The 25,563-nt window shown below is 34.2% G+C and overlaps 2 protein-coding genes and 1 long non-coding RNA gene across 4 annotated transcripts; 2 read left to right on the top strand and 1 right to left on the bottom strand.

Annotated features, from left to right (window-relative positions):
• Window positions 1-4,747: 4,747 nt before the first annotated feature.
• On the top strand, window positions 4,748-8,511 carry LOC132315850 (probable prolyl 4-hydroxylase 7). Of its 2 annotated transcripts, none has more exons than XM_059814267.1 (8): window positions 4,748-5,044; window positions 5,129-5,215; window positions 5,363-5,420; window positions 6,084-6,188; window positions 6,872-6,929; window positions 7,018-7,193; window positions 7,277-7,340; window positions 7,999-8,511. In XM_059814267.1, the coding sequence occupies exons 1-8, from the start codon at window positions 4,965-4,967 to the stop codon at window positions 8,307-8,309; spliced, it is 939 nt and encodes a 312-aa protein (XP_059670250.1). In that variant the 5' UTR covers window positions 4,748-4,964; the 3' UTR covers window positions 8,310-8,511. The 2 variants fall into 2 exon arrangements, with proteins under 2 accessions (XP_059670250.1, XP_059670251.1); XM_059814268.1 differs by having other exon boundaries at window positions 4,750-5,044; window positions 7,280-7,340.
• Window positions 8,512-9,912: 1,401 nt separating this feature from the next.
• LOC132315849 (uncharacterized) lies at window positions 9,913-15,275 on the bottom strand. Its single transcript, XM_059814265.1, has 9 exons — window positions 14,791-15,275; window positions 13,593-13,670; window positions 13,148-13,477; window positions 12,266-12,401; window positions 11,914-12,076; window positions 11,426-11,554; window positions 11,013-11,207; window positions 10,328-10,450; window positions 9,913-10,238 (listed from the first exon to the last, which is right to left on the bottom strand). Exons 1-9 carry the CDS (start codon window positions 14,963-14,965, stop codon window positions 10,146-10,148), a joined length of 1,422 nt encoding a protein of 473 aa, XP_059670248.1. The 5' UTR covers window positions 14,966-15,275; the 3' UTR covers window positions 9,913-10,145.
• Window positions 15,276-22,976: 7,701 nt separating this feature from the next.
• On the top strand, window positions 22,977-25,527 carry LOC132315848 (uncharacterized). The gene is made up of 2 exons (XR_009483861.1): window positions 22,977-24,298; window positions 24,727-25,527. It is a non-coding gene; the product is annotated as an uncharacterized LOC132315848 (long non-coding RNA).
• The last annotated feature ends 36 nt before the right edge of the window (window positions 25,528-25,563 follow it).

Genomic DNA, 25,563 nt, shown 5'->3' with positions numbered 1-25,563 from the left:
TGGATCATCGAAGTAATCCAACCTCATCAAGAAGCTTCTCCCGGTCATTCCTCACACTCTTTCTAACAAAACATAACTCAGCTTTCTCTCCAGATTTCTTTGTCGATTAGATCTCATCTTCTCTGGATTTCTCACTGGTGTTGGGCTAGCGATCGACCGAAAAAAGGCTCATGATCGATTGGTTTAAAGACACTCTTTCAAGTAATCCATCGATCTCTCTCTAACATTATGTGGGTTTTCTTGGTTGGATGGATTCGATTTGTGAAATTTATGGTGGATTTGGTTGGTTGGTTGGATTTGGGAGTGGATTTATTTGTCTAATACTTCTTATTTGGGTTGAGGCTTGATTGATTTGCTTTCGTTGACTAGATTTGGTTGTGGAAAAGTGGATTTAATGGGCTGATTTGGGTTTTCTTTCAAACCCCCAATTTATTTATTTTGCTTTTACGAGGGAGGTACGCAATTGGATCAAATCTTTTCATCTCCCCATGGTTAATCTAGTTGACACCAGATTGAAATCTAGGAATTTTCTTAAAATTTCTAATTTGGTTAACAAGCCTTGCACAAGAAATGTTTAAAATCCTAAAAGCATCGAAGGCATTAAATTGATGAACTGGTAGTTAAGATTGACGGGTATGAGTATTTGGTTGTTTTTGGTTTTGGGCAAATTGTTTGGTTTGTCGATTTTTCTATTTTCATTTCTAAACCTTTAGCATCATTTTTTATGGAATCCATTGAAGTACATGTTTTTCTGCTCCTTAAAATTATTTAAGATAAAAAATATTTGATTTGAAAAATGAAAATAAAACTAAAAATCAGATCGATGCTACCATTGAGTACTGTTTACTCCATTATTTTTTGCCCAATGAAAAGACGACAAGTGGTGAGTTTTAACAAGCTTGCCACATTGGATTAGTATTCTAATTATCAAAAAGAGGAAGGTGTAACATGAAATTATTGATATGATCTACCAAAAGAGAAGAGGTACGTGGCGAGTTCCAATGGAACTTGTCACGCCGGATCGCAACTCTGATAGAATTTCCTTTCATTAGAAGCAAAGAATGATTGATCAAGATAAATTCCACCACGTGGAATTGTTAATTAAAAGAAAGTGGTGAGTCATGTTAGGACTTACCAACTTTAAATACAATGTCCTAAAAGGGTAGAAAGGTGGCATAGAGTCACTACCATGAATTCAACCTCATATAAATATTCAATTCAAGGCCATCCAACCAATGGTTTCTTAACACATGACGAGTTCTACTGAACTTGCTATGGTAGATCAATTCTTTTAAGAGTTTATTATATTGAAGATTCATGACAAATCCTATTTTTAGAGGATACCAATTAAATGGATATTTTTCATTTAATTACCAAGTCAGAAGTTGACTAAACCAGACGTGGGGACTGGATTCTCTCATTCTTTTTAGGAGACTTTGGTAAATTGTCCAAGCTAAGTCAAATTCGGTTGCTAAAATTAAGCAAGACGTGGAGGCTAGTTTGTTTATATATATATATATGCGCCAGATTATATCAACGATGAAGAAACCAATGAAATTAGGGTGTCCATGGCGCCATGAACTCCAAACTCATAAGGAAAGCTGGAAAAAGGGAAGTTGTCGGAAATCAAGGGAACGTGGTTACAGAAAAGAGAAGGAACGTGGGTAATTTATGGATACAAATATATTTATATATATATTGTGTCAGATGCAACCCCACGATGGGAAAATTACTAAAGTCCTGGGGCCACGATGCCATGAAAGCCAAGATTAAATTGGAAAGTCCAACAAAATGAGGTTATGAAAATCAAGGAAAGAAAAGATTACAAGGATCGTGGGATACTGGGTTCAAATAGATCAGTTGTAAGTGGTGGTACCTCATGCAACTACTACCACTAACTAAAGTAGTTGTCGAAGAATGTGGTTAACAGGGCTAATAAAATCGTATCTGAAAAAGAAAGAAATCTATGGCGAAAGAAGAAGAACATGAAGACGTGGGACACCTGTTAACTGATAAAGAGACAAATGGAAAATTCACTTTAAAACTACCAACGATACAAGTTCATGGAAGACTAAAAAGACATGGTTCAAGTTAAGCATCAAAATAAATCGATAAGAGAAAGGAAGAAGAAGATGATGGTAGAAATAAAAGGAATTGCCGAGAGCATGGGGCACTTGGCAGCTTCAAGCCAAGCCATGTGGATATGTGCCATGCCGAATGGTTGCATACATATAAGTGTTCTATAAATAGAGCACGTAAGGCTAGTTTGCAAATCCTATTCAATTCTACTCAAAGCCTTGCTTTATCAACATATTAACACAAGCATCTTTGTTTTCATGTATATCTCATTTCAACAATGAGTTTGCACTATGTCTAAACCTAGCACTTTGCTAGTACACATCATTTTAAGTTGAGTCCAGCACTTTGCCATCTTATATAACATTCATTCCATGCGATGAATTCTCATAACGCTTGAGTTAAATCTAGCACTCTTTCCGTTTCTTCTAGCTGAGCATTGCATTTCCACGTCTCTAAATTTCCAGTCCTGCACTTCAATTTTCAGCCTTGCACCTTCAATATCGTCTTCTTTTCCATTAGCTATAGAATAGTTTAAAGTCCTTGTTCAAAGCCAAAAAAGACCATTCGAATGTGGTCATTCCAAACTTTCGTACAATCGTCTGATCCTTACAAATTTTCAACTGGATTACTGTTCAGATTTCTACTTTGGAACTACTGCAATTCCTGGCACGCCCGCACACCCACACTATTCTATCCTATCCACATTCCACATATTCCGAAAAGCGGATCCAGTGCTTTTTCGCGAGCCGAACAAGTACAGTTGCCTTTTTTTAATATTCTTGGCATAAATAATTGTAGCATTTTTTTTTTTCCTTGACATTCTTACCAATAATTGTAATGGGGTTTGAATTAAATTAATTTGTCTAGATAATTCTAGATGCCCTCTCTTTATTTTTCTTATGTGAATTATAAACTCTTCTAAGTCTTATACATAGTATAGAAAGTATTTTATACGTGAAAATTGTTTCAAGAACTGTTTTTAAAAATACAATCCAAGCAGGCCTTTCTTTTTTGGAATTTTCTCAGCACTTTGCAAAAAGAAAAACGAAAAAAAAAAAAACTCAGCACTGTGGACCATTTTTAAAATATCCAAATAACCAATAGAATCATTGTTTTTTTGGAAAATGAAACGTTTCAACTTTATGTGAAGATGAGATTTGGGTGAAGGAGGAACTGTGAGTTTAGGACAACACAACACCACCACCTGAACAGACTGGACATCTACTGTCCAGAAGGCTTGGGTGGGACCCAACCTAAACTAGGCCTTATTTTATAGCGTACTTATAGAGACTCACAGCCCAAAATATTCATAACGTGTTCGAAGGGCCCAAAATATTGTACATCAAATTTGGATCACGAGATAAATAGAAGTGGTGGGCCTCACTTCATCTATCAACGTCCCACTCCCATTTTAAGATCTCTCCAAAATCAGAAACAAAATAAATAACGACACAAAATAAGGGACTGTTTGGCTGGCCTTTTTGTTACTGTATTTTTGTTGTGGGTCTTATAGAAGCATTTTTGGTAAATAATATTTTATTTTGTATATTATTAAAATATTTTGTGAATAGTGAAGTTTCGTTCCAACGCTAAGGACAAAAAGAAATCACAATGTTCCTCTTTCTTTTCTTTCTTTCTTTTTTTTTTTTTTTTAGTGTGTGTATATATGCAAAATAAATAAATAAAAGGTCTAGTTTGTTTGTTTAGATCTTTAAAATCAAATTTTAAGAATTTTGAAATAAAAGAAAAAATCAATAACTAACATATTTCTATTAAACACAAATCCTCTGTGAAGAAAAGGCAATTAGGTAAAAGATTAACAGGGAAAAACACTAATCATTCTCATTCTTTGAACCTGAATTACCTCATTTACAATTTAAATAGCATAATGTTTATCTCTTATTATTATTATTTGTTTCCTTTTGCACATTTAATATGGTTTTTTAATTAAAAAGTTAATTTGAATCGAGGATTGCCTTTATTAATTCCATACCAGTTTGGTAAGTTATTTATTATTTCTTACAAAGTTCAAACTTTACTACAAATGTTGCTTATTTATTCTTTGTATCATATTAATTGAACGAACATGCATGGTTGTTCCATTTCAAGTGTAATTCGTTATCTCTCTTATTAATTACATCCTTATCCTCTTAAAAATCAACACTAAATAAGAGTCACCTGCCTATTGCCATTGCTTTCCAGATATATATATATATATATATAAGTAACCATTTTAATTTTAAATTAAATTTTATGTGATTTTTTTTTATGTGATTTCAAAATTAGATTCGATACTGTCAAACGGAATTTCATTTTAAACATATTGTCAAAATCAATTCTTTATGTAACATATCATATAAATACATTATTTATTTTGTGAAAAGAGTTAAGTGTTATATACAAAAAGGAAAAATTGGAAATTCCATGGTAATTCAATTTAATAGTTTTTTGTCATTGAAAATTAAGTTTAATTGTTCATAAACCACATTCACACACTAGTTTAAAAACTCTTATAATAATATTATAAAAATTAAAATTAAAAAAACTGCACCGACTTGACTCAACTGAGTCGTTTTCCACAAAACCAATGGCCTTGACATTTGGCAAACGTGTGATCTCTCAGAAAGTAAAGTTTGACATCTGAAGATGCCAACTACAAACCAAATTACAGTGGGCGCCCCTTTAATGAGCAAAAATAAAAGCTTTGAATGAGAAAATGAAGAAAGTTGAAGAGAAGACCCAAAGAAGAATCCAAAAGACCACGCCATTTGCTTTGAATTTTCTCGCTCGCCAAACAAACAAATAAAATCCAACCTTTTTGTTGCACCATCATACTCGGCAAAATCCTCAATTTGCTGAAAAACCCACCATTTTTTTTTTTCCTCATGGATTGCAGAGTTTTTCTCCCACTTTCTCTCTGTTTCCTCTCCTTGTTCCCAAATTTCTCTCATTCTGCTACTGAAACGTATCTCTTTCTCTCTCTATGAAATTTTATAAAATACCCATTTAAGAACACAAATCATTGTTGGTTTTGTTGTTTTTTTCTCAGGCAAAGTTCGGTGCTTAGATTGACTACTGGTGCTTCGTCTGCCCCGTTTGATCCTACTCGGGTCACCCAGATATCTTGGCATCCCAGGTCCTATTCTCTCTCTAGACTTCTTCTTCTTCTCTCTCTAGACTTACACAAACAGCACATATACACTGGAATATTCTGTAATCTTTGTTGGATTTTTTTTTTTTAATGTTGATCGTATTTTGTTTTGTTGTGTTTGAAATTATACAGGGCTTTCATCTATAGAGGATTTTTAACACATGAGGAGTGTGATCATCTCATTAATCTGGTTAGTATTTTTTTTTTTTTTTTTTTTTTTAAATTCCTATTTATGGATTTAATAGAGCAATGCTCTGTTTGCTTGCTGAGAAAATGTAGGGAAAGAGAATAAAGTAATGATTTTGGTATTAGTTATTTTTGCATTATCTGAACCAGAGAAAGCAAATGATTCTTATTTAATTGTGGCTATAACAGTACAACGCACTAAGTATCATAAAATTGTGAACCTCAAGATTGTTTTGGGTTTCCTTTTCTCTGTTTTCTCAGCCGCCAAACAGGTCATTAGACAACTGTTGTTGAGGAGTGTGATCATCTCATTAATGTGGTTAGAATTTTTTTTTTTTGGGGGGAAATTCCTCTTTATGGATTTAACAGAGCTTGTTTGGTTGCCGAGAAAATGTAGGGAAAGATAATAAACTAATGATTTGATGTTAGTTTTTTGCATTATCTGAAATTCTGAACCCGAGAAAGCAAATGATTCTATTTAATTGTGCTAAGTAACAACAGTACAACTAGCTGTACCAAGTGTCATAAAATTGTGAACCTCAAGATTGTATCCCATTTCCTTTCTGTTTTCTCATCTGCCAAACAGAAGGTCATTAGACCACTGTAGCTGATTTCTTGTCGCTATAATGTTTCTGTTCTTTTGGCTTGATTGAATTTGAATGAATAGGCCAAGGATAAGCTAGAGCTGTCAATGGTGGCTGACAATGAATCAGGCAAGAGCGTAATGAGTGAGGTTCGGACAAGCACGGGCATGTTTCTCAGCAAGGCTCAGGTTAATGAAACTTCCTATCTATCTTGAATTATTATTGATTTAGGAGGATGTTATTATAATCAAATCAGGATTTTTTAAATTTTGATTGCACAACCTTTATCATAATGTAGTAGTCTCGTAAGGGTAATATATGAAATTATCGGTTATGCCGATTGTTACATATTTGCAATTGAATCTTTCTAATTGTAGTGCATAGAATTGTGTAGATTCTAAATGCAGATTCAAAGTCAATGAATGGAGAATTTAGCTAAATGAAATGTTCCAATCTTTCTCAAAAAAAGAATGTAATGAGAAATTGGCCAAATGAAATGTTCCATTGTTTCTTGAAAAATTAGGATGTAATTTCATTTCGAAGCGGTAATTGTGCAAAATACTAATTGGAACATAGCCCCATTGATAGATCTTTATATAAGGATTCATTGTTTTAATTAGTTTGTTTTATGTTCTGGTATGAAAATAATATAAATTATTTTTGATTGGTTTCTTATTTCTCTTTACCTTTCCAAAAGGGCAATTAATTGAAACATAACCAATCTGTAGCTCTTTTATTGCATGTAGTGACATTTTCATTTCAAAAGGATCACCTTCGTTTTGAAACAATTTTGAGAACTTTCGTTTATAACTGAGCTATAAATTATCTAAATTTGACAACTTGCTTGATGTCCTTTGTTTCATCTTTGAAGGATGATATAGTTGCTGGCATTGAGGCCAGGATTGCTGCTTGGACTTTCCTTCCCGTAGGTAAATTGGTGTGCTGATTCTTGGTTTGATATATCAGTGGGCACAAAAATATTTTCCATTCATTACCTTAATCTGATGTTGTAAGCAGAAAACGGGGAGGCCATGCAGGTACTGCGGTATGAGCTTGGTCAAAAGTACGAGCCACATTTTGATTATTTTCATGACAAGGTCAATCTAGAACTGGGTGGTCACAGGATTGCCACCGTACTTATGTATTTGTCTGATGTTAAAAGGGGTGGAGAAACAGTGTTTCCCGATTCAGAGGTATATGATAATTTTGTTATGCAATGGTTCTACCATGGGTTTTACTTCTCCCTAGGACCTAATTACGTAATTTTCGTTATTAGCAGGCGAAAGAGTCTCAACCAAAGGATGACAACTGGTCTGATTGTGCTAAAATGGGCTATGCAGGTATAATTGTTTTTATTTATTAATTGATTATCTGGAATATTAATTATGTGAAGGATTGCTAGAACTTTTTCGGTAGCTTCTCTAAAGTGTTGAATCATTAAAAGGTGTTAGGAGTGGGATTATAGTAAACAAAAACTAAAAGACACGATAAAAGTGTGGAGGGTTCGTGTCTTTTTTCTAGTGATTTATGTTGATTATGCTTTCAACTAGAGAATGACTTAGCAATATGAAGAAGATACATGATATGTTAACGGTTTAAAATTATTGTAATTCTCCTTTACAACGGAATTTTGATCATTGCTGCATTTCTCTAAAAAAATCATAAAAGTTGGTGGCATGGGAATAGGTTCTAGATGAATCAAAAGATCACTTTTGTTGACCCTTTTTGGAAATTATTTCGTGTGCTTATATAATGCATATTAGCTGTCATCTTTGTTGCTCACCATTATTGTCACTAGAATAATGGCATATAACAAGCGTAGAGTGATTGGTGTGAAATGTCCCTTTTGTCATTTATGATAGTAAATGGAGTGGGGCAAATCAGGAAAAATGTCGGAAATGGCAGCAAAGTGATTGGTTTTGTTGTAGTATAATCCAAGCAATATGCAGGTCAGAATTCACTGCATATTTCATCCAATGTGTAATTTTGTAATTGCAGTGAAACCCAATGAGGGCGATGCTTTGCTGTTCTTTAGTCTTCATACTAATGCAACCCCCGACCCATTGAGCTTGCACGGGAGCTGCCCCGTCATTGAGGGGGAGAAGTGGTCTGCAACCAAGTGGATTCATGTGAGGTCATTTGAGGAAAAAGAGGAGAATCCGGAAAACGGTGACTGCGTCGATCGGAATGTGAACTGCCCTCAGTGGGCTGCTGCTGGTGAGTGTGAAGGGAATCCTATCTATATGGTAGGCACTGAAGATGCTGCTGGATTTTGTAGGAAGAGCTGCAAGGTGTGCTCATCAAAGTAATCGGTTTTTTTTCCCGGCATTTGCATGTTCATATTGTTTCCTGAGGTGAAAAGTTGTCCTCTATATTTGTATATAATGACATGCAAATGTCCTATAATTGAACCAAAAAATGAGAAAATGGAAAGTAGAGTTTATGTTGTATCTGGAGTTTGAGGCAGTCATCCAAATTCAACTTTTGTAGTTTACTAATTTTTTTTGCACAGTTTGGCTGTCATGTCTTGAAGCATTGCTTATTCTCAAATGAATCATGTCATGGGCTACTAATAAATCATTTGTCAAGCTGATAAATTAAAGTGATTGGGTTGCCAGTGGATTATGATATTTTGCTACTCAATAAATCGTTGTTGCTTTCTCAATTTCAATGTGAGAACTGTAAAACTAAAGAAAGTAGACAGGTTTGGACACTTGCATTGGAGACAGAGACGTAGACACACCCCCAATCAATAGAGTACGATGAAAATAATATGTGATGAAATTATTAAAAATGATTTATAAACATTTAATACAATAGGCAAAATGGCATTAAAAATTATTTATAAACATTTAATACAGTAGGCGAAATGGCATATGATAAAAAATATAAAAAATATTGGAGATGGAGAAGAATATGGACATGCCTTGAGAGCATAATGTCACGCCCCGCCTATGGAGGCTGTGCCACGCAGGTGATACGCAGACGTTGAGGAGGACGCTGTATGGCGAGTGGAGTTTCTAGAGTCCTTCCGGAGTTGTCTAGAGTTGTGTGGAAGATTTGAGATATGTGTAATATATTCTAGAGTTCTCCAGAATTGTGTGGAGTAATATAGAGAGTTCTAGAATATTGTAGAGACTTGTGGATAAGTATGGAAGTGTGAAGAAGGTGGGAAAAGATTCTAGAGAATCGATTAGATACTTAGGGATGGGGATGCCTATAAATAGGAGTATGACTTCATTTTGTTGTCAACAAGTCCTAGAGTGAGTCTTGAGAGCCTTGTAGAGAGCTTCAGTGCTAGTCTTGTACAAAGCATTTTTTGAAGTAATAGAAGTGTTCTTTCCTTGCCAATTTAAGTGTCTTAGTGTGTGTGAGTGTGCAAGCCAAGTGAGAAGATGGTGAGGGCAATTACAACACTAGTAAGCGCACGAGGGGAGTGTGTTGGCTAAGGTGTGTAGGCTGACCAAGTACTTGCGAGAGTGGAAGCAACGTCTTGATGTCGCACAGGAGCAGCTAAAGTGGGGCTGAAACTTTAAGCCCGTGACAATAAGTGACAATAAGCTAGAGGGTGTGATCAGGGCCCAGTTTACCTACATAAACATTTGTTCATCTTCTTTTTCGGTTCTTTAAAAGCAATATATATCTCACTGCCCCATTTTTAAGAATTAAATGACCTGCCTTTTTATTTTCTGCAACCATTCATTTTCAAATGATAAATAGCCTGAAAGTCGGACACAATCCACTTTTTTTATATTTTGTGTGAGCGATGGATGAAGTCGTAATGACGTCGTTACATGTGATAACCTAGTCTCTCACTCACATAAATTTCAATCACTGTAAATTGTACATACAATGGAAAGTTGGAAACTATAAATAATACCACAACCATCATTGCAAGTTAAAAAGAAAGAATTAATCAAAGAATAATCTCATTATTTCATTGAAGTTTATTGTAGGTCAGGACTGTACACTCATGAAGATATTAAATAAAACTACAAAAAGAAGAAATGAAGGCTAACAATAGAAAGTAACATGGCTCTTTATCAGTTCTCAATTGCCAAGTACCTTCAATGTATTTTAGGACATTCTGGTTGAGGTTCCTAACTTAAAATCCAAGATTGTGGCCGATCCCATTCACGATGAACTTAAAAACCGAGTTGCCTGTAGTTATTAAAGTCGATTTCCTTCAACTGTAAACAACATAGCACATGCTCTGGCAAGTCTTCTGCCTTGTTTCCCTGATATAAATTTAAAAGGTCATGTCAGGTGTATGCCTAATAGTAGATTTTAAAATAAAAGAGGAACTTTTCATTTTAAAGATGGTTACCTGAATTGTCAGGCCGAAATCCAAGATACAGTGCTTCAACCTATCTCGAATTGCTTCGAATCCTCTCCTAGAGATGTAACTGAATCTGTGCATATCCAAATCAATCTCAAAGTAGTTCTCTCCCTGTAAAAAATTTCACAGTGGATATATTATTGAGAATATAATGAATATTTTCAGTAAATATTTCAGTCTGATGGAATTACCACATCATTCTATATTAGCAAATAGAAAAGTTCAATAAAAAAAGTTGCTTCTTGAAATTACAGGAGGCATTAGCCAACATCCACAACCCCATCGTTCCCTAAGGTGGCAAATCTGTTTTTTCCCAGTTACTTAGGGTCGGCTACATGAATCCTATGTTTCTATTCCGCTCCATTTAAGGCCATAGCCCCAGTTAATCCACATACTATTATTTCTTTACTAACTCTACCCATATTTACTTTGGTCTTCCTCTTTCCCTAGTATTACCCTCAATGTGGACGGTCACTTTTCGTAACCTGCGCAGTGGCAAATCTTATTTCTATTTAGGAAAAAGTACAAAAAAGTTATGTGGGCTTCATGTATGGAAAGACAATAACTATAAAAAATTAATCTACTAAATATTCGAACCAGTGAAATGGAAATATTAGAAAAGAATAAAATCCAACCATGTTAAAGAAATTTGAAATTTTTAAGGAAAGCTTACCAAGTAAAATTCATGTTGAGGACGTGAGAGAACAGGCTTTTCATTATAAGCATTGATGAGCTTTCTCTCAGTTGAACTCAAATGAAGATCCTCGATATTTGTCAATCGGCCCAAGATCTTCAATCTTTCCCTGAAGGGTGCAATTGTATCTACTGGAAAACCTCTAACCCTCTCTACTTCATCATCAATTAATTTCTGTCCAAGAAGAAGCATGAACTCAAACTAGTTAGAATGGAGTGTAACAGTAAATACACATCATATAGATGCGTCCATTAACTTCCCAAAAAAAAAAAAAAAAAACCACTCCCCAAATTAAAAAATATTACTTCTAAAATATATTTCCATTATTTTAAAACTCGCCTCTTGGAACAAAATGCAAAGATTAGAAGCAGAAAGTTATACAAGTATCTTACTCTGATGCTTTCTTGAAGATGAGTTGGAATTTCTTTTGAATAGCTCTCAGACAGATTGAAGTACAACACGAAACTCATTCCATCTCCATCATATTCATTTTGAAATATTGTAGCAGGATACAGCGGTATCTGAGAAAAAGAAGACAAAAGGGGGCATGTCATTATTGAAGGAGTTTCCAAAAAAATATCCTATTTCCAAGTAAATTATCTTAAAGCAACTTCATAACTTCAACTTGTCAATTTAACATTGAAGGAATGCTTTCCCTTTCTTAATTGACCAACGGTTGTTGGAGCGTAAGATAATTTTAGAGACTTTGTTGGGCCCCAAAACTTGAGAATATATAGTGATATAAATATCTATATGATGCACCTTGGACAAATAGTTTAATAAACGCCAAGCAACACAAATTGTTTATATAAAAAATTCGACCAAAATAACATGAAATAAATTTAAGGACTAAATTACAGCGACAATGGAATGTATATACCTGGAGATTTACAACAAGAATTTGAGGGACTTCTCCAGATGAATTAACAGCAGGAAGTTCCACAAAACGAGCAATATGATCAATTTTCCGTGGAGATAAGAATACATCAACACCAAAAGGAGAAAATGCAGTGTAGTTTGGAGCAAATTCTTTCTTTTTATCCCTGTCAAACAAATAAGAGCAGATGCAACATCCAATTCAGGTAGGTAGAAATAAAGAAAAAATAAATAAATAAATAAATAAATTGAGTTTCCAGCCAAAGAAGAGAAAATAGTGAAATCGTCTACCAAATATTTGCATGGTATCAAAGGAAAGAGGGCAAAAAAAAAAAAAAACTGAACTTGGCTCCTACCTAAGATAGTTTGGTCCCCGGACTTTGAAAGTATTTGGCTCAAGTGGTGACCAACAATCAGACATTTTCTTCCCCATTGGACAAAATGGAACTTGGGAACCTGCTATTGGTCTTTGCAGAAGTTCCTTTGGTGACTCTGAGAAAGAAAGCAAATGCATATATAAGCTGTTCGTTCTGTTGCAAATAGTTTACAAACTACAAATAGCAAAATAAAGAGGGAAATTGCATTATGACAGGTATCATCATCTTGCAAGATATGCGACTTTGTATCTCGCGCACATTTGCTGCAAATCTTATAATCATGGAATAATGACTTGTTTTCTGGACAATATAGGAGTTAATATAACATTGTACCGGAAAAATGATATGCAAGCCCTTAGACCTAAGTTTAAACTTCATGAATTACATTACAGTTAGTTTACGTAATCATTAAAAAACCAGCAACTGTTGAGCATCTGATATTGTATAACGATCATTTGAATTCCAAACTTGTTTGATATGGAATTCATGTAAATAGGAACTATTTAAGAAGAGATTTGAAGAACAACCTATAGCAGCATTACAATAGCATGGACATAAAAAATTCATACCAAGGATGACCTAAGCAACTAGTGGCCTTTCTTGGTATAGGAGCAACAATCATATATTTATACTGAAATGGTTTTATGCATCTGAACTACGTTCAGTAGATCTTATAGTTCAACAATTAGTTGCAGATAAAATGTTAAGAATTAATAACAATATCCCAATATTAAGAATGTTGAGTGCGGATATTAGTAAGGACTCATGTTCACTTCTTGTAAAGTCGGAAAACAGGAGAGAACCCAGCAACCAAGAGAAATTCTAATGAATCTACATAAAGAAAGAGACAATGGTGCATACTTGTAAAAGAATTAACTTGTCCTTCCCTCCATTTGAATGAGAGTTTCAAGGATGCCTTTTTTTTAAAACTTGTAGAGCTATTGCTAAACGATTTTCTCTTCTCATCTGAGGGATCAGTAGAAGCCAGACAAGGTAAACAGGCATTTGAAAGAAGTCCACGATTATGCATTCCAACCGTCTCGCCCCCTCCAGAACTTTCATCCATAGAACGAGTGGAAATTTCATCCAAGAAAACAGGGGTTTTCATCTCACTCTGCGAGTCATCTAATTTTATTTGATCAGCATCAGCATGTTTTGGCCGGATTTCCAAGCCATTTTGAGATACAACATCTGCATACACAAATATCATTTATGATACAATCAGCAACTCCCATAACTCAACTACCTCACAAAATTAAATTAAAGCATAATCTTTAATCAGTTGCTCACAGTCAAAGCCACATACCATCTTGAATGCTGTAAAAATCATCATCACCGTCAGAGTCAATTACAGTCGTAGTATCAAACCATGAATCTGAGCCAACTGTTCATGAAATCAAATTTAGTAAAAAAAATCAGTTCAACATAAAAATAAAAAATCCAAACAGTGAAAATCAGAGACCACTGTCACAAAGATATAGTTACCTTGCCACCAAACTTCAAGATAGTTAACTAGAAGAATCAAAAGAAAAACCAATTTTTTTCCAAGCTTGAAGTAACAAGAAGAATCAAAAGAAAATCATTTTTTTACAAGCGTGAAGTCACATTCCATTATTTATGAAATCAGACTAACTTCCCACATAACCAATCTACTTCCACACCTTCGCTACCAAACAAGAAAAAGGGGATAATTGATTGCGTTAGGTAGCTTGACAGTTGCAACTCAGACTACATCTTTTGTCAAGATTATATCATCATTAATTTTATTAATCTAAATAGCCGACCCCAAATAGTTAAGAAAATACTTTACTGATTTGAATTAATCAATTACTTGTCAATCCAAAAATATATACCCAAAACAAAATGTAATGTGATACCTTCTTTAATCACTCCTAATTAATCAAGTATTAAGTAAAATGGAGTAAACTAAAAGCAAAACTCTAAATTCTCCTAACGCAAAAACATACATAAAATCTCAGAAACCAAAAATTCAACATAGAAACATAAAATTCAAACAGTCAAAGTAAAAGATCATTGTCACAAGCACATAGTTAACTAGAAAAATCATTTTTTTTACAAGCTTGAAGTCACATACCATTATTTATGAAATAAGACTAACTTGCCATCTACATTCATACTGTCGGTGCCAAACTCGAAAAAAGGGAATAATTGCGTTAGGTAGCTTGACAGCTGAGACTCAGCCTAAATCTTTTGTCGAAACTATACATTATCATTAATTTTGTTTAATCTAAGGATCCTCAAAAAAAAAAAAAAAAAAAAAAAATTCATTGGTTTGAATTAAGTTGAGTATACAGCCTTAATAAATTATTTGTTGATCTAAAAATACAACCCAAAAAATAATAATAATAATATACCTTCATTAATCAGTCCTAATTAATGAAGTTTTAAGTAAAATGTCGTAAACTAAACGCTAAAAAAAATCAAAAAATAGACTCAGAAACCAAAAATTAAGCAAAGAAACGAAAAGGGTAAGAGATCGGAACCTTGAAAAGTGGGATTGGAAAAAGAAGGATCGATTTGAGCTGATGAATCGACCTTGTTGAGCTTACGAGATAAAGATTGGGTTTTGATCACTTTTCTTTGCTTGCGATGGTGCTTCTTTCTAAAGCACGATCGACCTCCCGGAAAGTATTTGGGTTTCGACCCAGATACTCCCATTGTTTCTCTTTCTCTCTCTCTCTCTCTCCCTCTAAAACTTTCTCTCTCTAAAACTGGATGATTTCAGATCAGAATAAAATTTCACCCAAATCAAGTCTCACTCTTAGAAATAGAAGCGAGTCTCAGTTCTCCATCTTCAGTGGTTCACTTCCCCTTACAAAATATATATAAACAGATACAATTGGTAGGAGAGAGATTTATACAGATGTAATTATATAAAAAAATATATAGAAGTTTTTGTTTTAGGGTAAAATATAGCGAGAGAGATTATATTAGAGAGAGGAGGGGTATCGTGTATAGAAAAGTTATGGTCAATAAAATCGCCACTGACTCATAGCAGCAGTAGTTAGCGTACGGCATCTTTCCTCGAAGGGCCCACATTACTGTTGTTAATTGATAGCCAGGTGGCCTTATTAATGAGACTGGGGCAATGTCATGGTTATTCCACGCGCTTCTTCACGCTCCAAAGCTGCAAAAGTGTGTTACTGTTTGAAAAAAGTGGTACCAATAATGCAAAATTGGGTCAATAGGTGTATTGTTTGATAGCATATAGTTTAGACTTTATGGTGATCCGAATGGAAGGAATACTACAAGATGGGATCAAAATCCTACTCGTGAAACATTGTCCGTCCATCAAGATATTTGTGTAAGGTACCGGATAGGATAGAACATTGTTTTATAAGAGAGAATTTTAATCCATCAAAATATCACCATGATGTAGGGTGTAGTAAAGTCCCTAACTCACATTATCCTATTTCAGCATCTCCGAATTTAAAGAAGGTATATATATTTTTATATATAATTTACTCATAGGTAGATTGAAAGTATAGGATACATATAACCGACTCTTAAATAAATAGGAAAAAGACTTGCTATTATTGGGGTTTATAATTGGGGTTTATAGTGAGTAATTAAGAGAAATGAGGAGTTTTTATTAGTGAGAAGTATGACAAATTATTCTGTCTAATCGGGTACCCCCAACCCTGGTTTAGGACGATTGTGGAGGTAGTTAAATGGTTTTAGGTTGAAGATGAGAGTTAGGATTGAAAATGCACATGGTTATGGGCGAGAAAGGGGAAAGGTCACCTATCCGTTTATAATAATAAATTATAATATTATTCCTATACTTTATTTTATATACAATAATATTAGATATATATTAATTAAACCCTAAGCTATTATATTTCAATCACTAAATATTTTTTCGTATTATTTTTATTTGTGAATTTTTATGTATTATTTTTATATTTTTAAGTCTTAAGTTTCAATTAAGAGGTTGAATTTTTATTTTTATTTGCATTAAACAAAAGTATTATTATAATACTTGATTTTTTTTATTATTTACTCTCGTTAGATTCGTAATAACAATTATGAAAGTATTCTATAAAATTCATTCCAACCCTTGACTCACCCCATCTTCGTCCCGTCATGTTTAATAAATAATTTTAAATAAAATTAAAAATAGTTACGGAAATAAAAACAAACACTTACAAAAATAACCTATAAAATTCCTTCCGGTCTCGTCTTATCCCATTCTTGTTCCGCCTCGTTTAATAAATAATTTTAAATAAAAATAAGTATGTTAAACGGGGAATAAAAATAAAGACTATTTTCCGGTCCATACCCGGCGTCCCTACGGCAGAAGTACACTTGGTAGGTACAAGAGCACTGAAAATGCTTCTTATTTGAAAGGGTGAAAAGTAGTACTACTACATTAATTTACAACATTGGAATGGCCCACACAATTAGGGCACAGGTGTTTGCTAACGTGGTGAAGGCGCGTGGATAAAGTAATAGGACTTTGTGGTTAAAAAAACCGTGTGCGTAATGCGTGGAGTTGTTGTCATCACGAGGTTTTGAGTCAGTACGAGAGAGCGTCATGTTACGCGTTTAGAAAATTACCAGTGGACATATTTTTCGTGAAGTGCACGTGTGACTGCTACCTATTGCACGAATGTTCACGTCTTTGTTTCCTAATCAATATTTGATTTTTTACGTCTGGGTAGACACGTCAATCATATTTTAAGGGCCCATCCCAATTTCAAAGTGGTTTGGGCTCCGTACATCCTTAAATAGTAAGCCAGCCCATCTCCTCAGAAAATGGGCCTCTTCGAAGTCTGTCTCAGACCTAGAGCGGGAAATCTGGCCCACTTGGCTCCATCTTTTTTCCTCTGTGATTAGTTTGTAAATTTTTATTGGACTCATAAAGGTTGGAATAGTAATTATCAAAATAATAATAATAATAGGAGTAACCTTTCTGATTTTTTTTGGGAAATAGAGTTTGATTTGATCAGAGTATTTGTTGAGTTAAATATTGGAGAATATAAAACAGTCAAAATTTCAGAAATTTTTATTAGAGGGGGGAAATTCACAATTTTCGAAATAAATTTTTAATATGAGACACTGGGACTGGGGGTATTATTATTAAAAAATTAATGACATAAAAGTTGGATAGCTTTTTAAAACCTCAATGAAGTTTGGTGTTTATACCAAGAAGATGCATGCCATGTCATTGATAAAAGAAGTTGGTCCCACTACTTAAAAAATTTGCTCTAAACCGGATTCACAAACTGATTTGTTAAATTTTTATTGGGTAAGGATATTTCAATGACAAGGTGTAGTGAGGATGAAGCATAAAAGCAGGTCGGCCATTGGGTAAAGACCAGGGCGATCGTCTCGGGCTTTCAATTTCGAAAGGTCTCAAATTTAGTACCATAATTTAATATAGTAGTATATATCTCAAATATCACTTCTTCCCCTAATTGAATATAAATAACCTTTTAATTAATTAAAAGACAGTCATTTCATTTCAAGCTATGATATCCATAATTAAAAAGGTGAATTTAAAAAAATTTGAGATTTTTTTAAATATGAGACACTGGGACTGGGGGTATTATTATTAAAAAATTAATGACATAAAAGTTGGATAGCTTTTTAAAACCTCAATGAAGTTTGGTGTTTATACCAAGAAGATGCATGCCATGTCATTGATAAAAGAAGTTGGTCCCACTACTTAAAAAATTTGCTCTAAACCGGATTCACAAACTGATTTGTTAAATTTTTATTGGGTAAGGATATTTCAATGACAAGGTGTAGTGAGGATGAAGCATAAAAGCAGGTCGGCCATTGGGTAAAGACCAAGGCGGTCGTCTCGGGCTTTCAATTTCGAAAAGTCTCAAATTTAGTACCATAATTTAATATAGTAGTATATATCTCAAATATCACTTCTTCCCGTAATTGAATATAAATAACCTTTTAATTAATTAAAAGACATTCATTTCATTTCAAGCTATGATATCCATATTTAAAAAGGTGAATTTAAAAAAATTCTCCTCGATTATTACTCACTTGCAAAAAACTTTCTTTATGAATATTTTTAGCAAGAAATCCCCCTTAATTATACTGAAAGGGGTATTTTAACTTAACATCGTGTAATAATTTTTTAAGATAATTTTTTGGACCAAATTACCCCTTGTTGACCTTAAGGACTCCATTCAAGGACAATCTATAGGTTTTGATGATAACAAACTATTAATGGTGTTTAAGGATTAATGTTTACATTGAGTGTTATAGATTATTCACATTCAAAGGATGACCTCAATGAAGCATGAAAGATCATTCTATATATTCCATTACTCAAGGTCACATCTATGGAAAACAAATGAGACAAAAGGAACATGAAGTTGCAAGGAACCAAATGCAAAGTCCATCCAAAGGTAGCTTGGACTACAATGAGCAAGAAAGCAACTCAAAGAAAGGAATAAAACAAGTTTACCTAAAAGCCTACACGATCATGGACAAAGCGTGAAAAAAAATGGGTAGATAGGATGGTGAGTGTTTAGGATTCAATGTCACAGTATTTATGAATCCATTTGAAACTCATCTCTATAGGACCATGCACATCATATCATCATTCATATGCTCCTATATCCATTAGCAATAGACTATGCACTTCATTCATATACGATTACACATGAAGTCATTGCTAAAGAGTGAGTTAGTTCAAGCTTGCATAAGCTTTGAAAGAACTCATCATTTGTGCTAGAAATACTAAGACCATGCACATCAATCATATAATTCATATTGGTCAATAATTAAGGCATGCGAAGCCTTCATTACCATGAGTTGGTAACGGACATTAGGACCCCAGAATGCGCGTCATAAAAAACTGTGTTTTTGGCTAAGTATGAAAAATGAATTTTTGAAATAATGATTATTTCAAAATAATTTTTTCCGGTAATAACTCTTTATACTTAAACTAGCCTAAACTGATTTTATTAGAATTTTTGACCAAGTCTACATTGGTCTACATACAGATTCATTTTTACCAAAACTGTTGGAAATCCAAATTTGTACTAAAACTGAATTTCTACATTTTGATTTAGTTAGATTTCAATTTTCTAGTATTTTTTATTGAATCCAAGTGGGGGGTACTTCCTTATTTACATTGTAAACTTAAAGTAAATGGACATATAAATTAAAGTAAAGACATTTCCTTAAATGTTTTCAATGAAAATAAGGTACTCTGTGCATAGACTGTTTCATCTGTTAACTTAGAGCAATTTCTGAAGCATCAGTTCTATTTTGGTCTACCGAAATATAAGACCAACTGAGTTCGGTCTACTGAACCAAGGAAATGAAATGTTGCTCTAAGAGTTTCAGATGACCGAAACTAAGGAGCCAAATGAATCGGACGACCGATTCTCACAGAATGCTTTAAAACAAAGGAAGAAGGACTTTCGATCGACCGAAACTTGTGAAAGTTTTCTTTGGTCTACCGAAACAAAGATGAAAGCCAATCTTGAACCATTTCGGACGACCGAAACACATAGGTGTTCTATTTCGGTCGATCGAACTTGCGTAGATTCAAACTTGAATGGCTATTTTGCCTTGAACCCTGTGCACAACAGCTATATTTTTGAATTAACTCATCAAAACTCTATAAATAGAGATGGGGACTTCGGGATTAAGTGTTGCTACCATAGAAAAATATCATATAGCATCCAAAGAGTTTTTGTTCTTGTATTCATATTATACTCTCTCATCCCATATCATTCATAGAGTATTGAGCTTCAATTTATTTATATATATACTCTAGAGTGAACTGAAAGTTGTGAGCTAATATTTGCATATCAATCTTTGAGAGATATATTTGTATGCAACAAATCTGATCTTCAATTTGTAAGGGCTGGTGTGGCCCAAGGAAGAAGAAGCAAGCTAGCTTCAATTTGTAAGGGTTGGTGTGACCTAAAGGAAGACTAAGAGAGGTTGTCTTTTAGCAAAGTAAAGTAAGGAGTTGCTTCATGTAAAGATTTGCTCTTCACCAGTAAGGAGGTGCACTAGTGGATTGGGAAGTCTCAAGAGGGGTCTTGAGCCGAGAAGTAGGAGTTTCCGAACCTCGCTAAAATCGCCGTGTGAATGTTTGCAATCTCTCTTCCCTTATCTCCTTTATATTTATGCTATTAATTGCTTATATTTATATCTTCTTTATAACATAATTGTTAGAAGGGTTTAGTAAAATTTACAAATCCGAAAATTGGTCATTGTTTGCCAAAGACTCTATTCACCCCCCCTCTAGAGTCTATACTTGAGCAACACCCCTCAACATTGTAGATTGGATCATTGTTCAGTCCTCCATTAAATTCTGTGAACACCAAATTCAGTGGAACGCCAAATTCGGTCAAACCCAAATTTTCTGACTATTTTCATCTACCCAAATAATACTAAAATTTTGTGATTCTTCATTTTTAAACTATTGTAACATACAAATGAAGAAACATGTATTCAGATTGCCATCAAGGGCTTCGCATAGAAGCTGACCGAGTTCGTCTTTGATGTCAACAAGTTGACAACACAACTTTTGCACATTGTTCAATCTTCCAAACCCGGTCCCATCGACATGGCACCTCGCTGCTCCGGTCCCGTCAACAAATATTCAGAGAAAGTGAATTTATGTGTTGCAGAAGAGAGTAAAAGGTATTTAATTTTCACAACCTCCAAGCTGACTGACCACCACCCATTTCACTTCATTGGTTCTGTTCTCAAACCCTAGAAATATAAAACACAAATACCCAAGTGGAGTAATTGGGTTCATCCAACAAACCCTAGAGAGAGAAAGTAACAATACACAAAGCACAGTCCCAGAATCTCAGCTCAAACCCAGATCGACTATGGTGGCTTTTTCCCCTTCCAGGTACTTCACAGCCCTTTCTTTACTCTTTCTCTACTTTAAAACCCTATCTGTATACCCAAATTTGTCATTTTCTTTCAAGAATTTCGATAAAAGATTCGAGCTTTAAGTCCCAACACACTCTATATGGTGATGCTAAGATCGATAATGGTTGTTCGTCCGTACAACTCACTGGGTCGTCGAGTTCAAGTGCTGGGCAACTCATTTACAAGAAACCCATCAAGTTGGCGGAAGGAACCAAAGAGAATGGTGTTTTTTTTCGAGTTATTTCTCGTTTTTGATTTCGCCAAAAAATGGTGATGGTTTAGCTTTTGTTATGTTTCCAATTGGGTTTCCTTTGAATGTATTTAATGGTAGCTCATTTAGGCTATTGGTTGAGAGGAAATTGGGTTGATGAAAATCGTCTAAAAATTTGGGTTTGACTGAATTTGGTATTCACCGGTTTTAATGAAGTACTGAACAATGATTCAATCCAAAATGTTGAGGGGTAATTTGGTTCAAAAAATTATCTCAAAAAATTATTACACGGTGTTAAGTTAAAATACTCCCTTCAGTAAAGTTGAGGGGAGTTTCTTTCTAAAAATATTCATAAGGGGTGTTTTTTGTAAGTGAGTGATAGTCGAGGGGAATTTTTTGCAATTCGCCCTAATTAAAATACAATACACAATCATATATCATGTAAATTTATGGTAATAAGTAACTTTCAAAAAAAAAAAAAAAAAATTATGACAATAAACATATACTTATAATATCAATTTATATATGTAATATAATAATTTGTATGGAAAAATAATTTGTTTCTATTCCATTCTTTCAAAAGAAAAAAGGATTTTTTTTATATTTTATTATTATATTAGTTTTGGGCTCACGTGCATGCATGATAATTAAGCCCAATTCAAACAACTAAATTTTTAATTCATAGATGCAATCAACTGTCAAAATTTTAACTCAGCTCAGTTCAAATAACAAAATTATGATAGCGATTGGAATACTTTATTTATAATTTTGCATCTCAAAATGTAAGAGGGTTACATTTACTTTGATATGAAGTTGAATTTTGATTTTTGTGACTAAGTTATTTTGAATATTTTTAAATTTTTTAATGTGAATTGGATTGTACTCTTTTATAAATCACGAAGACCTACTTTGCTTTGTGTGTTTTCAAACTTATTATATTTTATTTGTTTATCGTCTAATTTTAATGAAAATTTCACATTCATATAAAAACAAATTATTGCTACGAAAGCATATGTCTAAAGGGCTCGCAATTTAATCTCTCAAAATTTTGAGAATCTCCCGCCCTACACAAAAGCCTATGTTTTTTGCACCTACAATTCTGTTGGTTTCTCTTATAGAGAATCAATACTGGGGCATTCAGAAGACTATATATATATATCCAGCTAACATGTCTTGCTCACAACTTTAACAGATATTAAGTTCAATTTGAAGGTCCCATGTACAGAGGTAGCTAGAGTTCATAAAAGGAGGAGAATTTTTTTTTTTTGAACAGAGGATTGGTGGACCATTCCTGTTGATACTTTGAGTTTAAAAGGAGGAAGCATCTCTCCCCTTCCTTTTTTCCACTCTCTCCCTCCTTTTTCCCGGAAGAAGTAGCATATAGAATGAGCTTAACCAGAAAGCGTGAAGGCCATTGTTGGATATGATGAGTTGGAATCAAATTTAGGTTAAAGGTAAGGTCAGGATGCATTCGAATCTCATATGTCTACCTCCTTTTATTATTTTCCCTTAATAAAGAGATGGATATTAAATACCGAGTTGGGATCTTCCACATCATGATCTCAACTCAAACACATATAGGCACCTACATATGCCCTATCGAGTTGGAATCCTCTGCGGCTCCACGTCGAATGGATCCCTATTGATCACACACACGTGTAAACGCTCGCATGTGCAAGTGTTGAGATCTGTCCAACCTGCAGGGGATCCCAACTCCTACCCCCTAATCTATAATGCACCTTTATATTGGGACGGCATTCTCTACTATAGGAGCTCACACTTCCTTTCTTTAATTGTTTTTTTTATGGAATATTGTATGTGAAATTTACAAAATGTACAATAAGATAGAGCAATTATAAAAAACTCAAAGTTGCATGTCCATTTTACCTTTTAGGAAATTGCTCAAGTGGACCTCCACGTTGTCCTCTGTCTCTGTGTTTGTGTGTGTGTGAGAGAGAGAGATCTAATTAACCAAAAATATTTCATTTTCTGCAACATACAGTCCAAAATTTAGAAGTACATCTAATGAAATAATTCAGTTTAGACTTGAGACATCTCACTGAGACAAAGATGCCATTTAATTTTGTGTATGAATATTGTTTCCCATCCAAATCCCCAATATGAGCTCCACAGAACACATTTTTATATTTTCTCAAATGGAGGACAAGACCCTATATATATATATATATATATATATATATATGTCTTTTTTTAAACTTAGTGTACCCAAGGACTAGGAGATAGTGAGGTCCCCTTTGGTCTACATGAAGATGCAAACCAAAGCGAAGGAAGAATTTTTTCTGTGGACCCAATCATTTTAAAGCAACACTGGTACCAATTACTTTTTTTTCTTTTTTGCAAAATACTGATCTGACTCTCACTCTCTCTCTCTCTCTCTCTCTCTATATATATAAATGCAAAAAGAAATACTTCCAGTCTTCGCTCGATCTATAAAGAAAACGAATCAGTCCTTACCCGCCAAGTTGAAAACTACAATATTTGCCTAACCCTGCTCTCTCTCTCTCTCTCTCTCTCACACACACACACACACACACACATCATGATTGTTTCAACCTCATTTTCATTTCTATCTCAGAAAGGGCAGTTATTATGTGTTGGGGAGGATATTTAGAAGAAAAGGGGAGAGAATTTAATATGGGTGGCAGGGGTAGGGTTTTGAGGGCTTTGTTAGGAGTTGTTCTGTTCATGGGGTTTATCTTGTTTTTATTAATTGGTATTGAAACCAACTACGAAGCCACAACCATTACTGTAATGATTTCGTCGTCAGCGAATTCTAGATTCTTGAATTTGATTGGAACAGAGAGACATGATGTTCACTGGGATTTGGATCTGAATTATGTAAGCAAAAGGAGAGTACCTAATGGAGCTGATCCGATTCATAACAGGTACACACATCCAGTTCCTCTACATGCACACATACACATACACACAAACGTAATATGTATAAACGGGGAGCCTCATGGGCTAGCCTTTTTACGTGGCCAACTCTATTCATATGAGATTAAGACAAAAATGATAATGATGAACACGATGCTCATTTTTTTTAAATTCTCTTCTTAATTCTCTATTCGAATTTCTTTATCATGGCCATAATCTATTTATTGTTAAGAATATGCACATTACACCTACCAAATTTTGATTCAGATATGTTTTTGATGTCCACTTGAGAGTCATAAACTTTTTTGCCAATTTTTATAACCTATGTTAAACTGCTTCACACAAAACCAAATTTTGTTTTAATATTATATAGTTATCTGTGTGTGTGTGTGTGAATATTCATGCTCTTATGGTTATCTTGTAATATTTTCTTCAGGAAAGCAGGTAAATTTAAACTACCACCTGGTCGAGCTTAAGTGGAAGGCATTTGCATGGCGAAGGAGAAAAAAATGTTTAAGCTTGTAGGTCATGTTTTCTTGCACTTGTTGCAGTGAACCATGCTTCTTCACTTTGGGATTTGTTGTCATGTGTTTAGCAGAGAAAAGAATCAATATAGCCAAGTTATTTACTCTTGTAATTGATATAGCCAAGTTACTAATTAAGTTCCTATTGTGCTTCTCTCTCCCTCTCTTTTTTATTTTATTTTTCAACCAAGTTGTTATTGCGCCTCCTTGTTACTGAGTTTGAGTATTGGCAGTGTGTGATTGGTGACTTCATGTTAAAGAATTTGTGTATGCTCAGAAGTTTCTTTTCTATGAGTCCGGATGCTCTACAGTACAACATGGATGTATCACATCAGACGGCTCATCACACATACACATCGCGCATGTGTGTGTGGTGTGCCGTTGGATGTGGTCCCGTGCTATTGGATATCAAGAGAGACAGAGATTCATGGAATGGGATTTTAGTTTGCATGGAAAAGGAAGAAGAGAAGAGGTAGATACAATGATAAAAGTTGTTGCACAATCCAAGAAATGTGTTAGTCTCCAGACATCTTCTGGAGACATGGAAGATAAACCTAATGGACAATTGCTTTTGGTTTTCTGAAGCAATACAATACCTTTATCTTGTGTTCCTTGTATAAAGCTATTCCACTTATCAATTAAAGCTTCTCTCTTTTCCAAAAATGTTTTTTCCTTTATTTGTGATTCAATAGTACTGTGACAATTTCATGTTATTAGATCAAGAATTTGAACTCATATTATTTGGGTGA

Source organism: Cornus florida, unplaced genomic scaffold (genome assembly GCF_030987335.1).
Source record: "Cornus florida cultivar Cherokee Brave unplaced genomic scaffold, ASM3098733v1 CherokeeBrave_3.0.0_Hap2_Chr07, whole genome shotgun sequence".
NCBI classification, from domain to species: Eukaryota; Viridiplantae; Streptophyta; class Magnoliopsida; order Cornales; family Cornaceae; genus Cornus; species Cornus florida.
Note: the sequence above shows the minus strand (reverse complement) of the source record. Positions and strands in the feature narration are given on the sequence as shown.